This window comes from Populus euphratica, unplaced genomic scaffold (assembly GCF_000495115.2).
Source record: "Populus euphratica unplaced genomic scaffold, PopEup_1.0 scaffold12.1, whole genome shotgun sequence".
NCBI lineage: Eukaryota > Viridiplantae > Streptophyta > Magnoliopsida > Malpighiales > Salicaceae > Populus > Populus euphratica.
In genome coordinates this window covers 1,636,030-1,653,359 of record NW_011499858.1, presented here as the reverse complement: position 1 = coordinate 1,653,359, position 17,330 = coordinate 1,636,030, and the positions used below count along the sequence as shown (strand labels likewise).

The following is a 17,330-nucleotide window of genomic DNA, read 5'->3' as shown; positions in this document are numbered from 1 at the left end:
AGAAAGAGAGACAGAAAGAAAAAAAGATTTAAGATAATTGGGATAGTCGTCACCCAATTGTTTTTCTCTTTTTTTTTAAGGGATTAAGACACAATATTCTCAAATCAACCTCTGTAGAGCTTCAAGCACAGTCCTATTTAAATTCAATACCTTTCATTATTGTTTGAAAGATTTTATTCTAGTTGTGACTTAAGTCCAGCAAATTGAATACAATTTTTTTTTATCACTTTCTTTTTATTCTTATAAATAAAATCATGTTCTCTTAGAATATATATTAATCGTAGTACTGTCAACTCATCCACATTGAGTTATATTATATTAATCGTAGTCAAGATTGGATTTGAAAAAAGAAAAATAAAGAAGAAAGTAAAATATATTTTCCTCTTTCAAGTTGGATTATAAATGTACCCAGTAATTTTTTTTCCAGTGGCACAACTTATAGACTAAAGAGGCATGAAGCCAAACAAAAAAAAATCTTAATATTTAATTATTTATTTGAGTTTTCTTAGACCTTAAACTATATAATAAGTGGTTGATGTTTCTTATTCTACAATTTCTTTGATCTCTGATCTCCATTATCATTGTAGATCATTTAATACTAAGTTAGCTAAGACCATGTAACCGATTTCATGGTAAGAGTACTTGCAAAATGTTAATATATAGTTAACTAAATTCTTTTAAAAAATATTTGGCATATAAACAAATAGAAAGGTAAATTATTAGAGGAAAAAAGAAGATATTATTCTTAAATAAATTACTACATATATAAGATTAATTTATTTATATTTTAATTAATTTCATGAATTTTAAAATTAATGATTATATAAATTTTTAATAATTTTGAGGTTTATAAAATTTATTTTTTTAAATAAAATATTTATGAGAGAAAGAAATAGTGAAAGTGAAAAAATACACTATTGTGAACCGTATTTAATAACTATATTGACGTAAAACATTCAAATTTAAAAGCGTATAACCACACCGCATAGTTGAAAGAGCTGTTCAGCGTACGAACCATTCTTCACTATAAATATGTTATGGGGCGTACAATATTTTTGACGATCTGACTGAAAATGGGAACTAATATTCCAACTTCCACCCTCGGTTCAACCGATAGAACCATACCTCTTTTAGGTTATGGAACTGCCGAGTATCCCTTTGGTGCTTCCATTGAAACCATGAAAGAGTCCATTCTCCATGCAATAGAACTTGGTTACCGGCACTTTGATTCAGCCTCTCTTTACCAGTCTGAAGTACCTCTAGGTGAAGCAATATCAGATGCTTTAAGATTAGGTTTAATCAAGTCTCGAGATGAGCTCTTTATCACTTCCAAGCTTTGGTGTAGTGATGGACATAAAGATCTTGTGCTCCCTGCGTTACAAAAGACACTCGAGTAATTACAGCAGCTAGCCTGTTCCTTCTTGATTTCTGCATGTATTTTGAAAATCTTCTACTTCATTCTTTCTTGTTTTATAATTTTTTTCTATCGTTGGTGTCATGATATTCTTGCAGGAATCTTCAGCTAGAATATCTAGATCTGTATCTAATTCACTGGCCTGTGAGCTCAAAGCCAGGAGAATATGTGTTTCCAGTGAAGGAGGAGGACCTTCTTCCAATGGATTTCCAGTCTGTGTGGGAAGCTATGGAGGAGTGTCAAAAGCTAGGCCTGGCAAAATCCATTGGTGTGAGCAATTTTTCATGCAAGAAGCTTGAGGACTTGCTTGCCACGGCAAAGATTCCTCCTGCAGTCAATCAAGTGAGCTATATATTAATCTCATCCTCACAATCACTTTTCTTCTTCTTCTTCTTCTTCTTCTTCTTCTTGTCAGCTGCCATTTAACCTTGAAATATTCATATATGATTTTATTTTACAAGGTGGAGATAAGCCCTCTTTGGCAGCAAAAGAAGATAAGAGAGTTTTGTAAGGAAAAAGGCATACACGTTACCGCTTACTCTCCGCTGGGAGCGAAAGGAATGTCATGGGGCACAAACAACGTCATGGAGTGCCAAGTGCTGAAAGAGATCGCTGCTGCTAGAGGAAAAAGTATGGCCCAGGTATACATACATCCATACATACATACATCCGCATGTGAGTATCTTTACTAACTAGTAGTTTCTCAGCACACCAAAGTAAATATTTTCTTTACTATCTGGGTCACTCAGCATATTACAAGTAAATATTTTCATTACTATCTGGGTCACTCAGCATATTACACGTGTAATTGTTTGGACTCAGAATGCGTGCAAGTAGTGTCGGAAGCTAACATAGCTGGTGGTCGTGTGTGAAGATTTGTCTTAGATGGGTACATGAACAAGGTGTAAGCGTGCTTGTGAGGAGCTTCAACAAGGAGAGGATGAAGCAAAACCTGGACATATTTGACTGGAAATTGAGCCAGGAAGATTTGAAAAGGATTAGTCAAATCCCGCAACAAAGAGCAGCTGTGGTACCTCAATTCGTCTCCGAGAAAGGCCCTTACAAATCGGTTGAGGAGTTTTGGGACGGAGAGATTTAAATAATGTATATATCATCATCATCAACTATCTTGTGCTTGTTTCATTGGATAATCTCCTGTTGCAGTCGCACATGCGCTGTTGGTTTTTTTTCTTGTTTGGTTCTTCAATATTATCTTATCGATCTTTCTATTTATTTCTTCCATCAAATTTAACTTTTGTTTCTTGCTAATTCTACTTGAATCGTTGAGTTGATCTAGCGAAGACTGAAAAGCCGACGCAAGGATGTGATACTGGACATTGATTTCTATCGCCCATGCAAGCCTATAAAAATTCTCTACCTGCTAGGAGATAAAATTGGACATTTCATTTATAAACCCAACCAGCTCCAAGAGCAACGCCGAGGTTTTAGGATTTCAAGCTGCTCGAGAACCCATTTCTGTTCATACGAATAGGGTTTTGATTCTGGAAGAATAAATCTCACTTTTCTAAGTAAATGTTTTCTGTAGTATTCTACAATTAAATCTTAAAAGTGATAGATAGTGGAGTGAAAGCGGGAAAGGGAAATAATATTATATGGTTTCTTCTTTTTCGCAAATGAAACAAGAACGATGTCAATTGCCATGCGGTGCTAGGCACTTCCATCAAGATATCAAACTCCCTTCCCTCCAATCTTGATACCTCGTCTAGCGGGTTTTTTCTTTTGCTGCTTGTATTCTTCATACGTCTAGCGGGCTTTTTCTTTTGCTGCTTGTATTCTTCATACAACTGCAAGGCTGACGTTGTACGGTCTAATTCAGTCCTCAATTTCTCACTCTCCTTGAAGTCACGAAGAAGACTGAAATGATCATAAAGTTTCTTTCTCAACTCATCTTCGTCGAGTGAACCTGTGCTGTTCACACTTTCTTCTATACTAGCCAATCTGGAAGGCCCACTTCCTCTTTTCCTCTTGTTATTTGATTTTCTCAAATCGGTTTTTGGGTTGAATGACTCTTGTTCAAGTGACAACTCCCTAAAAGCTTGTTGAGGAGATGTGGAGGCGAGATAAACTTGGTTATGAGATGTGCTCATGGTTGAAATGCTTGAAGCAATTGTTGAAATGGCTGGCTGATAATGCTTGCACAGAAGGTTGAGTTCCCAGAGAACAGAAGCAAGCGCCCCACTTAAATTAGGATCTGTTGCATATGGCTGATACTTCTGCAGGGGGGGGGAGTCAATATTGAAATGAAGTTGGGGAAAACAAGCACAATCCACTTAGAAACTCGTGTATTGTTGACCAGAAACAGAAAGAAAGCTTACTGCAATGGAGCCAGAAACAGAGCCACCTCCTGCATCATTTTCCAAGAGATTCCGGCATTTGACATTTTTCTGAAGAAGCTGCTTTAAGGTCACCAAAGCTTCAAAAATTGCAAATACAGGCAAACAAATGAGAAACAAAATCAGGGGAAACTATTTTAGCGACAAGTTCACAGGGGTTGTCAAATAATAGCATACCAGCCATGGATTCCGCTGAACCAAAGCATAATGAAAATGTGGCCAATCGTTTTACAAATGCAGCTGCCTTTTGCATGTCATGCTGTCGGTCTTCAAAAAGCATAATCTTCAAAGCTTCCACTAGCACTTCACCCTGATCTCTGCAAAATAGATTACAAACAGAATGAGGAAACTAAAGATACTGATGCATGAGCATTAAGTAAAAAAAAAAAAATCTATTGTCACTATCACACAATTTGAATACATGCATGAAGTCTCATATCCCCACTCAAAACACTTGCAGATAACCAGAAAAGCACAAGCCAAAATAACATAATAATCAAAGCTAGTGAAAGTATTAAGATGTTCTTATATCTCTCAAGGCCATTTCTTAGACTGATCATCAACTGAATAAATTGGTAAATCATAGTTCTATGACCAAGCATTTGTACCCAACAATGGAGGACATACTTTATTAATGCCCTCAAAGAAACTGACATAGCATATAATTTCCACAACAACGTTTTGCTATCCAGTATGCACAATACAAACCTTCCAGGACGGTACTCAAGTATGAGGTTGTACAACTGCACAAAGAATCCCTGTAAATCCACATTCAGGGCATCAAGATTGCTCCTCATCACTTTAAAGGCGACAATGCAGCACTGGAGGCGTTCAGATACAGTCAGACCCTTTGCACATTTCTCAGATGAATTGTCAGAGCTGCTACCACCAGCAGCAAGCTTTTTCAGATAGTTCATAAGGTCTCCGATGTAATCTAGGTCAATGAAATGAGTGAACTTTCCTAATCCATTCAGACATGGAGCAAGCAGCGGGTGGGCCCCAGATTCACCAGCAACTAAAGTACCATTTGCTTGAGAACTGGGAATAATGAAATAAATAAAACGTGAGGAAAAGTTTCACATGAAAATCAATCAAAGTTAAGTACTAAAAATAGTGTTAGAAACAATGCCATAGCCATCATTTAAGTGAGTTGCACATGTCAACCTTTGAAGTTGCAAATTAAAAAGAAAAAAGAGAAAGAAAGGAAGAAAGAAATAATCGGTATATGTAATGATGTCATAGAGTAATCCAACCCCACACTTAAAAGCTATTTTATGTCAAAGAATCAACCTAGCTGCTGTTGACTGCATGACATGCTTCAAGATGCGGAAATATGTTTCAAATACAGCGGAAAGCATATCTGACTGCATCTTCCTCTGCTCCTTCACATCTGGGGTAAAAACAGCAGACTTATAATCTGCAGTAACCTGTGTAAAGCAATATAAATTTGAATGTCTTGGCCATTATTAATGCAAAAAAAGAAACAAGTCACTGTTTTTTATGAATCAATACCTCTTCTCTCATCTTTGCCATCAATTCTTTCTTACTTCTTTTTCTGTCACTTTCTTGCAGTTGACTTGGTTCCTCAACATTCTTTCTCTTTCTATTTTTCTTATATTTAACCTTGCTTTCTTTGTCTGGTTCTTCAGGCTTCCTAAGATCTTCATGAAATGACAATGAGATGAATACCTAAGTGGGATTGACAATAGAAACGATTAGGTAATGATTGGATCAAATGGAACAGGAAACTTGATGCTGGCAATGGTCAATAATGTATCTGGAAACTGTCCTTTTACACACCATCAAATTACATCCATAATATTAAGTGTGAAATTGCACCTAGGACGTGTTAACTAGCTTGTTATATTTTCCAATGTAACTCTCCATAGATCATGCCCACTTCATATTTTCCTCCAAAAAATCCATTATGCAAAGAATTGTTTCCAGTATGGCCCTATATAGCCCCCCTGACCCAGCTAAATGCTGGACTTAGAATTATATATGATCAATTGACATGAATTGAAATCCAGTTCAAAATACCAGCTAATAAAGAGCTGATTAATGAAATCAAAGAAAACCTATTTCTGAAACAGAACCACTTCAGTCGATTATTTTATCGTCCAAACAGGGAAAGGACACACTTCATTGGTAAAATGATTTAGTGGAGGAATGCTAGGTCATTACTAGTTACATATCATGAAAAAACAACTAAGAAAAGCCATCATCTTACACCTCAACAGAATCAGAAATCAGTTTACAATTGTGAGCCTTAACATGATCACATATCATGCAAAAACGACTAAGAAAAGCTATCATCTTATACCTCAACAGCGTCAGGATGCAATTGACAATTGTGAGCCTTAACATGATCAGCTATCAATTCAACAGCCTCAACAGTAGCAGCACCACCATGTTTTCCCTCATTGACAAAAATTGACTTAATAGCAGAACAAGAAAGCTTCCTGCAAAAAGCATAAAATATAGTAATTGTCTTCATAGTGGTAATGACAACCTCATTGGTAAAGGACATAGTGATAAAAAATAGCAACTAATTACTGAATGCATAAAATTTTATATTAACACTTTAATCGAGGCTACCCTTCTTCTGTGATTCTATGCAAACACCAGCCTTCTGTTTCTGCTTGTGTTTGATTTTACACTATCTTAAAATTGTATCCATGCTTCAAACTTTGAAATTTAAATCTTATTACTTTAGTGGCCCCGCATTATAGTAGAGAGAAGATTCAGACAATACAATAATAAAAGAAATAAGAAACATTGTGAAACCTTATGACATCATCTTGGGAGCCTATGTTTTTTACAACAGCAGCTAACAAGCTCTCCCGGAAGTTGAAGTGTGGAACAGCTTCAAGCAAAGTACAAATACAGCGAACAGCCACATGCTGAAACTTGGACTTTTTTTCTAACAGTACCAGCTTTTGCAAGTATGACTGTTAAAGAGTATCAAACAGAACCATTAGGAAAACAAATCAAAGTATATCATGGTGAAGCTACAAATATTCAGGCTCAAGCAAGAAAAGTCAACCGGCCCCAATTTTGTACAACAAATATTCAGGCTCAAGCAAGAAGAAAAGTCAACCGGCCCCAATTTTGTAATAAGAAATTATAAGAAAGAGTCCAGGACAGACCTTGTACACAGATAAAAGTGTTGATTCATAGAATCGCATCTTCTTAACTTCCTTGGAAACTTTCATTTCTAGCTCTTTTTCAGTGGGAAGCCTAATCCGATAGCTGTTCACAACAGTAGTTAGAAGGAGCATTAGTTTTGCGGGCTAGGAAAGACTGTTATTAATAAATCAATAAACCACAAAAAACAGCACAGGCCTACCCTGGAATAATATCTTTAAAAACAGCCAACAAGGATAGCAGTCCAAGTTTAATAATAGCATCATCATCATCATGACAAAACTGTAGCATCTCTTTCAGAGATTTTATATTGGACTCTGGGTCTGCCAGCAAAGCTATCCCAAGCTCTGCAAGTTTGCGTTTCTTAGTTTCAAATGTTGCTTCAGCTGTGATATCTTCTTTCACCTCAGCCTAAGAAAAAACAAAGAACATATTACAAGATGAAACACAGATGACAAGTACAAGAAATCAAGTCTGCTCCAAACAATTTAACTAGACAACTATAATCTATGACTAGAATGGATGATCCTAATACAAACACTAAGTCCTCCTAGCATGACCAAGAACATATAAGTTTTACGAGGAGAATAGCTTCTACATATAATTGCATATGAGATTCTATACAGGAATAAAAAAGGGTATGTTTCCTTTCTTTCAGTAATTCAATTACTTTACTTTTAGAGAGTAAATACGTTCAGGAAGAAGGAATGCGAAGGGTAAGATACATTGTTTATAGTCAGACAGGTATTCTACTAAATCAAAGCTAAAACCTCTAGCTCTCAATAGAAATAATGAAATGTTTTGTGATAAAATAAAGCACACATGTATAACATAGACTATACGCAAGCAATCACAACATAACAACCTATAAAATGAAAAAAATCAAATACTTACAAAGCCACAATCAAGCTTACTTCACAGAAAGATTATACACTAGCTTATTATCAATATTTACACGTAAGACAGCAATCCGCAATGCACTATATATATATATATAGAGAGAGAGAGTTCGCAATGCGCTATATATAGAGAGAGAGAGGGAGGGAGGGAGAGGGGGGCGATACCAGCACAGCGGCCTGTGGCGTTGCTTCCACTTGTTCAGTATTCTCCACTTGCTTCCCTAATTTCTTCGCCTCCTTCTTACTCTTCTTCAATTTCGCCCTCCTCTCTGTTTTTGTCAACCTCACGATCCCCTTATTCCCGCCACCATCCTCCTCCTCCCCCCCATCTCCGCCTTTTTTCTCCGCCACTGCAACAAGAACATCAAGATTAAAAACAAATAATAACAAAAGAAGCTTCTCATGTCAATAAATAAATTAGTTAATTACGCGTCCGGTAATAAACTTGTCCGTCCAAACTCTTCACCGGAAGCGCATCAACACGATCGACTTCCACTCTGCTCTCCTTCTCCTCCTCTTCTTTCTCTTTCAATTTCTTCTTCTGTAACCGCCTCTCGTACAATCTCTCCAATGCATCTTCTTTCAAATCCGCCACGCGCGTCACATGCCTTGCCAAAATCAGTTACTACTTAGAAAACTAAATTAAAATAACAATACTAATGATAAGAAGAGATTAATCGATTAATTACTTGGTGATGGAAGTGGTGTCTAGGCCAGAAACGAAGCCGGCGTAATCGAGATTCTCGTTGACGAATTGTAAGTCTTCGTCGGAGACTTCGATTTCATCGTCTGGTACTTCTGGAGGGAGTTCCGGTGGGAGAATTATTTTCTGCTTTTGCTTGTTTTTCTTTCCCATTGTTTAAGAAGAGAAAAGGCACCGTTTGGGTTGGCGGAGACTTGTGAAAGCAAGTAAAATGAAGAAAGAATGTGGGGTTTAGGGTTTAAGAGTATTGGAGTTAGTTAAAGAAGACTGGGAAAGACGGAGCCATGGAAGTGGTGAATTTAATGTGGGCTTCATGGCCCGGTTATTCTAAGAAACTGTAAGCCCGAATGAATTACTTGTATAGCACTACCTGTGCCCAAGAAATAAATCTCAATTAGGCCCAAAAGTGAGTTTCACGGGTCTCACACTCAAATATATCATATGAGACAAGAGGACGAAAGAATTACTTGTATAGCACTACCTGTGCCCAAGATATAAATCTCAATTAGGCCCAAAAGTGAGTTTCACGGGTCTCACACTCAAATATATCATATGAGACAAGAGGATGATATGATAATTATTTTTTAAAGTATTTTTATTTAAAAATATATTAAAATAATATTTTTTTATTTTTTAAAAATTATTTTTAATATTAATATATTAAAATAATAAAAAAATTTAAAAAAATATTAATTTGAAGTAAAAAAATTTAAAAATTTTATTTTTTATTCAAAAACTATTTCTAAAATACAAAAATAAACATGTTTTTAATCCAATAAGGCAACTTGAAACATTTTGGTTTAATTTTTTATTTAATTCAAGTTTTAAATTAAATAATTTAAAAATTTTCTTGACATAAATTTTTCATGTATAATCTAGGATTTAATAACTTTGATTTTAGTAAAATTATTTTTATTTGATTATATAACATAAAATTGACACTTTAAATATTGAGTACCAACTAAATATTGGGATAATTGTTTAAAACTATAATAATCTTATAAAATTAAAAAAATTAAATTATAAAGATCAATTCTTAATATATCTTTTTAATTAAAAAACAAAAATATGTTTATAAAAAAAATATATGTAAATTGATAAATAAAAAATAATTGTTAACACTGATGAAATATTTATGCAGGAAACTAATCTTCATAATATAAATAAAATATAAATATTTTACACCAACTATCCTTTTATTTTAAATATTTTCATTTATTTTATATTAGCATTTAATTGTTGTTTCTAATAGCAAATGATTTATGTTTTTATAAACACTTTATACAAATATAGATAAGAAGAAAACAAATCAAGAAAAATAAAATAATATTTTTGAAATATCATTCAGATAAAAAAATGTAAAAAATAAATCATTGTATTTAAAATATAAAGCTAATTTAATAAAAAAAATCAAACAAAATAAAAAATAAAATTCAAATCTTGACGGGCTAGGCTCAAATGTCCAGCCTCAATAATAATAATAATACTAATAAAACCTCCAAACAGGTCTAGGCCTAGAAGCCTAGCTTCAAGCCTTTTTTTTTTTTTTTCCTATAAATGAATGAAGCGTTGTCCTCTCTCTCTCTAAATTAACAGATAATAAATCATATGCAGTGGTTGGTGTCTTGCACTTGATAGGCTCCTATCTAAAATCTGGCAACCAGTGTAGATGAAAAATTAGGGGTGGGTGAGTTTTAAAAAAAAAAATTAATTTCAATCTATTTTTATCTAAAATTATTTAAAACAAATTATAAAAACTATATAAAACCATTCAACAATCCCAAAACACCCCAAAATCACTAAAAACAAAAAAAAAACAATTGAATTAAAAAACCAAAACTGAACTCTATCTACTATCCATGCCATGTTTAAGGGGGCAAGACCACTTTCTATTGAGAAGAAGAACCTATTGACCAAAAAATTCTCTTTTTTGTGAAAAGCTTTTCTCTTTTTCTTCTAATTCAATTTTTGAACCTAAATAAAAATTTTAAAAACTTTAAGATTGACATTATATTTTCTTTGTATTTTATATTAAGACCCTCTCACTTTAATTTTTTTCTAGTATAATTTAAAACTTTATCTCATAAAGTTAGATTTTAAAAAGATTAAATAAAAAAGTGTGATAATAAAAATAAAAAGAAAATGAGGAGGGCTACTTGAAGCAACAAAGAAATATTTGATAATCAGATAATCTTGTTGTGTTTTTCCGACACTTATTAGTTTATTTTATAAATAAGATTATTTGTTTATTGAAGAGGAGGATGAAAATAAAATATGGATATACAATATAAAAAGTAAAATGATAAATTTAATAATGTGAAACATGGTTAGCAAGTTAATACTATTTATAGCTTGTGTAATCTCTAGTTTTTATTCAAACTAAAATATATAATTGAAAGTTTCAAAAAGTATTTAAGTAAAGATTCAATTGTTTAAATTTTAAGAGTGGAAATTGGTTTTAACAAAAACAAGTTAGAAATATAATTTTGTTTGCTTAGGTCTTTTTATTTCTAAAAATTAAGGGTTCATTCGAGTTTAATTTTAACTATTTATTTTTTATTTATATAAATAATAAAAAAAATCTTGATTTTTTTCCTATGTTTATTGAGTTTTAAGTTTTTTTAAAATATATCAACTAATGATTATAAAAAAATAAATTTTCATTTACCTATAATTTTTTTAATTATTTTCATGATCCATATTATAGAATTTATATTGAAGAATAAGTTTTAATAAAGTTTTAACTCAAAAAATAAATATAACTTTAAATATATCCACTAAGTATGTCTTAAAACAAATATTGAACAGAAAATTCTTTAGTCCCTCTTTATGCTTTCAAGTTTTTTCAAGGATGGAGAGGAAAGGAGGAGGAAGAGAAAATGGTTAGCTTTGATGTCTATGAATTGGGTGGGTTTGTTCGCATAATTAGCTGGACATCACATCAAGCATTAAATGCTAAGCCTTCAATTTTCGCAGTCTCTTTTTCATATTTTTTCCACGGATAATTCTCACTCTCGTAGTTAACAAGTCACGACCATTCATGCAATATGGAAATTAATTATATCTATGCTTTATTTACTATATAGTTGTTCGCAGCATTTCTAATTTAATTTCTTACCAGAAGTCAACCTCCATTTCTTCTCTTAATTAATCACCAACCCCTTGCAAAATCAAAAATCTTGACGTTGGGTCTTCTAACACCATCCTTAGTTAAGTAGATCACTAATTAAGTAGTCATTACGACTCATTAAGTAATTTTTGTCGTCCATTGTTTTCTTCCATTTAATTTCGACATATTCAATACCATATAATCAAAGTGTAAAAATAACAAGGTTTTTTTTTTCTTTAACTAGTAGAATTAATGAAAAAGCCAATACAATTAGTTTCATATAATAAAATCGTTAAATAATTACTTTAAATTCGCATAATTTTTTTTCCTCTTAAAAAACCCATGAATTTATTAAAACTCGCATAATTAATTAATATATAGAACAGATTAGGTAAAGAAAACATGACAAGGAGCTTTTATTTCTTATACAATCCATCTATAACACGAGTTTCACGTGATAAAAAATGTAGAGATATCAAAGAATTTGATTTTAAGGAAAAAATAAATAAAAATAACGTGGGTTTCACTTAATTACTTGATAGTTTTGTTCCTTGAAATTAACTGAAAAATCCAACTTAGATCCGAAGAACAGCTAACAATTGCTGCCGTTCAATGAAAGAGGTACAGAACTCAAACCACAAACGAGGGATTTTTTAAAAGGTTTTTGCAGTAAGAAAAATGATTTAAACCAAATTAACGGCATCAATCTTTTAGTGAAAACAAAGATAAAAACACATACATGTAATATGAAGATGTTGGGTCTTCTTTACTTTTGTTTATGTTGTGATAGGGTTACCAAAAAAAAAAAAAGAATTCTAATTGCTTTTGAAATTCTTTTAGACTTGTTCTTTAAGTAGATCACTAATCAAGTAGTGTGTAATAGCTTTGAAATCAATATTCCAATGCTCACAGCATGCATGCTCATGTGCTCCTTCATTGTAATAAGTAATTATGAAAATAAAATTATTTGTTTTTTTTGGTAAAATAGAGAAAAGATATATAATAAAGAGAAAAAACCTGACCAATATGGGTAAAGCTTTAGCTATATTGATTGTAGTATAAATATCAGCCTAATTACAAAAAAAACATACAAGCAAATATAAAACCTCTTGATCAGTATGGGTAAAGCTTTAGCTATATAGATTGTAGTATAAATATCATCCTAATTACAAAAAAAACATACATACGAAAAAAACATACAAGCAAATATAAAACCTTATTATTAAAACAAGCAATACAAAATCATATAAAATTAGAACTTAAACAAAATAAATTGAAACACATTTATGATTCCTGTATAGATTAGCACTGATATACCGAACAAAAAAGTTAAGATTCTTATCCAACCTGCAACAAAATAAAACAAAAATAATTGGATATCTCCTCATATTGGCTTTTTTTCCTTATATATCACAAGGTGTAAATAAAATTATTTGTATAGTACATGATAGGTAAGACGTCACACCAACAGCTAAGAGAAGTGAGAATTATTGACTATGTTTTTTCTTCCAGCATGAAAAACCGCAATGTTTGTATTTACCCCAAATTAATGTTGATGGTAGGTAAGCAACTTTAAAGACAATCGAGACTATCATAATTCAATTGGCATTTAATTAGTGAACGTTAGGTGTACACATGAAGTGCTCTTTAATTGCCTTAATACCTCTAGAAAATACAATTGAATAAAACACATGACTTCTCAAAAGTTTAGGTAAATGGCCCTTTCGTTTCATTTATTATTATGGCACAACAGAATTAGGGGTTTTTCTTTTAATCGGACGTTATAGCAGATAAATGATTGAATACTTCTGGGAAAAAAAAAAATCAGACGTTATAAAGTGCGACTCATTGTAATAACTATTTTTTATTTTATTTGAATGGAAAGAAGCATTAAATTAAATTAAGAAGAAATCTAAGAGGTGCACAAAATTTACAATGCAATCCATTGTGCACCTAGACTGAAGCGCATTTTGGGTTGCAACGGGGCACCAATTTTATTTTATTTTTCTATGCTTTTAATTATTTTCTAATTTGTTCATTTAATTTCCTTTTCAAATTAGTACTCTGATATTACATGCGATTGGGGTTCAGCTTAAAGATTTGTTTTGATATGAATTTTATTAGTTTATTATTGGTGGCGTATATATGTTACGTCGCGATAATTATCATTAAGGATCAGGATAATCATGAATAATATGAGTGGAAATAATAAAAAATTTGTGTTTTTAATCAATAAAAAAAAAATATAAGTCTATCATTTAATATTTTATTGATTAAGAATCCTAACTGATCTCAGAATCTAGAAAAAATAATTGATTGTATAAATAAAATGTATTGATGTTTTTAATACACATTACATGAAATAAACTGCATTGTTTATTTATTTGATATAAACAAAGAAAAAATTGTTTTTTTTTACTATTAAAAATATTTCTTTTGTATAAATTTATAATCCCTCATATTAAAAAAATAATATAATTTTTTTATATTTTTGAAATTTAGGTCGAAATCCTTTAAAAATTTAAAAATTGTTGTAAAATCCATGTAATATTTACAAAAAAACATGTCAAAGTATTTTATATTTAAAAAAAATACTTAAATAACTTTAGGATTTTTAGCTATAAACAAGAAAAAAAAAGAAAATATATTTTTATTTTTCTAATTTTTCAGATTGTTTGATAAACACTTCTTTTTTTTTTTAATAATAAAACTATTATATAAAAATGTGCGGCAACTACTTTTCTGCTCGTGTGTCCCGGGCATATGCAGTGCATTGGTGGACCAGGTGAGTGAATATCTGATCTCCCAAACGAAGTCTGAGTTCATCAATTGGCTGGCAATAATAAGCCTTGCTTGAGAAAGTGAAAAATGCTGCCATTAATTCGTCAGGTCCCTCGCATTGAATTTTTCTCGTTTCAACCTTTTAAGTGTTTATCGTGTGCGTTCAATTGTCAATGGCACTAAACAATAGAGCTACATATTGAACAAATATAATTTAGATCATAATTATAATAATATAATAAAAGCAATACCTTGAAATCAAACATTTTCAATTATTTAAACTAAGAAAAATTACGTGTTTTCATGTAATACTATCATTAGTGATGATATAATATAGAAACTTATAACAAGACTAGGAGAAAAGGAAATTCTCATAAAAAAATTGAATATCAGACACTTGATTGCAAAATTATTTAAATTTCTGTTGAAAATCTCATTGTAAAAATATTTAAAATTCTATTTGAAAAAAAACCTATAAAATTATTTAAATATTAAATATAAGGATGCAATTTTTCCGCAAATGAAAAATTATTTTAATAATAGTTTTTTATTATATATATATATATATTCTTATTTAAAATTTAATTTATTAAGAATTGAGTTTTAGAATTTATTGTATTTGTTTTTTAAATGGTTATTATGGTCTTATTACTTGTGTTGCAGGTAACCCGGTTAACTTATGTTATTTTTTTATTAGTAATTTTTTTAATTTTATTATTTAATGTTAGGTTTAGTTGGAATTAGGTTTCCTAATATTTTTTAGTTTATTTTTTATTAAGTTACCTTGGTCTCATAAATCAAATCATAAGTTTTTATGAGTTAACTTAAGTTGTCTAAAGTTATTTTATTGTGCCATTTAAAAAAAAAAGATTCAATATTTAACAACGAATTGATTGAAAATTGTATTTTATAATTTATTTTGATTTGTTTTATATGAAGTTATCCTAGTTTTAAGACCCGAGTAGCGAGTTTGGCAAGGTAATCTAGATTGACCTGAGTTATTTTTTTAGTTTGTTTTTTACGAGGTTATCTCGGTCTCACGAATTTTATAATAAGTTTGATGTGTTAACCCGGATTAACTTAGTTATTTTTTTGTCATTTTGTCATTGATTTTTTTTTATTTCATCATTTAACATTTAGTTGATTGTAAATGAAGCTTCATAATTTATTAGATATATTTTTTATTGGGTTATTATAGTCTCATGATTCAGGTCATGAATCCGATGGGTTAACTCATGTTGTTTTTTTTAATTAATTTCTTTTTCAATCTTATCATTCAACATTAAATTGATTGATAATTGAGTTTCATAGTTTATTTTGGTATATTTTTTATGGGGTTATCATATTTTTAGCACCTAAATCGTGAATTTAACAGGTTAACCTAAGTTGACATGGATTGATCTAATATGTTGTCATTTTAATATTTTTAAAAAATAATATCATCTCGAAATTTTTAAATCAAACTATATTTTTGATTATTCTCCAAGTTATTTTTAAATCTATCAAATTAATTATATCACATCAAATTAACTCTCACATATTTTTTTTACTAAAACAAACATTAGCACTGTTTGAAATATTTTTATGTTAAAAAATTTAATCCAACTTACATGATACCACGGGCCGACCATCTGCTGCTTTCTAAAGTTGATCATAAAGTTCCGTTTATTATTTGCACACTCGTTATTTTTATTAAGTGGTAAATATAGCTAGTTTTATCAAATGCCATGTGTAAAACTTTTGGAAAGACTCTTTCGATAAGTGGCAGACCTCCCATTTTTTAACCATATTGTGGAATTTAAATCTACAACTTCCAAAATATTTGATATATATTAAAAAAATCCACTGACAGTTGTTTCTATAGTAATTTTACCTCCACCAAAGTAATGATATCCAATGAGCTGACAATAATTTATTTATATAAATATATATTTTATTCGCATGTAATTTAGCATTTTTGGATTTCTTTTAAAGTTTAAGGTTCTGTTTGTAATTTTTTTTTTTTACTTTACTTGAAATTAATATTTTTTTGGTATTTCATATTATTTTGATACAGTGATTTTTAAAATAAATTTTTTAAATAAAAAATATTATTTTAATATATTTTTGAATAAAAAATATTTTTTTAAAAAATATAAAATACAATAAAGAAAGAAAAGAAGATGGGCTTACAAGAAAGAAATACAAAAACAAGCCTTTTTAGCCTATGAATAGAATTCTATTTGAAAGACAACTAAAGGATGCTCTCCTTACCTCTAAACAGAATTGAACCTGTATTTAAAAAGTTTTTTTCAATTATATTTGGAGTTTGTTTAGTATTATAATAGTAATTATTTTTTAAAATATTTTTTTGTTTAGAAATACATTAAAATCATGATTTTTTATTTTTGACATTAATACATTAAAATGACCTAAACATAAAAAAAAAAATTTAAAACAAAAAAAAATTAATTTTTTCAAAAGTGCTTTTGCAAAAATAAACGGTACTTTAACCATCAAGCGAGATCACTACTAGAATTTTTAGATTTATTAACAGAATTTTTTATCAGTATTTATACTCATAGTCCGTCAACATGAAATTTACCAATGGACTCACGGATGAAAATAATGCATCTTAAGAAATCTCGTTGGTGATTTGTGGTCTGTTGATGATTCAATCAATAATAATTTTACAAATAAATTTACTGACGGACAAATAATGCTAAAAAAAACTTTACCCGTTTTATTCCATCGGTATTTTCATTGTTTAATATAACATATCACCAATATATATATATATATATATATATATATATATATATATATATATACCATTTCATTGGTGTTTTTTTTGTCTGTTAGTGAATTTGATATATAACCGTCAAACAAACTATATGTTATTTCATTAGTGAGTAAACAGTGATAATGATATTTGCAGTAATTT

At 30.4% G+C, this 17,330-nt stretch overlaps 2 protein-coding genes across 8 annotated transcripts; one reads left to right on the top strand and one right to left on the bottom strand.

The window, feature by feature from the left end:
- Positions 1–1,008: 1,008 nt before the first annotated feature.
- Positions 1,009–2,771, top strand: LOC105123988 (non-functional NADPH-dependent codeinone reductase 2-like). 5 transcript variants are annotated; one of them, XM_011023802.1, is made up of 5 exons: positions 1,010–1,393; positions 1,513–1,756; positions 1,876–2,055; positions 2,289–2,518; positions 2,698–2,771. In XM_011023802.1, the coding sequence occupies exons 1-4, from the start codon at positions 1,074–1,076 to the stop codon at positions 2,511–2,513; spliced, it is 969 nt and encodes a 322-aa protein (XP_011022104.1). In that variant the 5' UTR covers positions 1,010–1,073; the 3' UTR covers positions 2,514–2,518; positions 2,698–2,771. The 5 variants fall into 5 exon arrangements, with proteins under 5 accessions (XP_011022106.1, XP_011022107.1, XP_011022104.1 ...); XM_011023803.1 differs by lacking the exon at positions 2,698–2,771 and having other exon boundaries at positions 1,010–1,274; positions 1,329–1,393; positions 2,289–2,656; XM_011023804.1 differs by lacking the exon at positions 2,698–2,771 and having other exon boundaries at positions 1,009–1,393; positions 1,876–2,044; positions 2,237–2,656.
- A 102-nt stretch (positions 2,772–2,873) lies between these two features.
- On the bottom strand, positions 2,874–8,778 carry LOC105123987 (binding protein). Of its 3 annotated transcripts, none has more exons than XM_011023797.1 (14): positions 8,504–8,778; positions 8,244–8,422; positions 7,980–8,164; positions 7,118–7,326; positions 6,918–7,020; positions 6,556–6,719; positions 6,092–6,230; positions 5,281–5,457; positions 5,059–5,195; positions 4,477–4,806; positions 3,946–4,085; positions 3,751–3,848; positions 3,188–3,648; positions 2,874–3,151 (listed from the first exon to the last, which is right to left on the bottom strand). In XM_011023797.1, exons 1-14 carry the CDS (start codon positions 8,668–8,670, stop codon positions 2,971–2,973), a joined length of 2,670 nt encoding a protein of 889 aa, XP_011022099.1. In that variant the 5' UTR covers positions 8,671–8,778; the 3' UTR covers positions 2,874–2,970. The 3 variants fall into 3 exon arrangements, with proteins under 3 accessions (XP_011022099.1, XP_011022100.1, XP_011022101.1); XM_011023798.1 differs by having other exon boundaries at positions 2,918–3,176; positions 3,218–3,648; XM_011023799.1 differs by having other exon boundaries at positions 3,005–3,132; positions 3,177–3,648.
- Between the last annotated feature and the right edge of the window lie 8,552 nt (positions 8,779–17,330).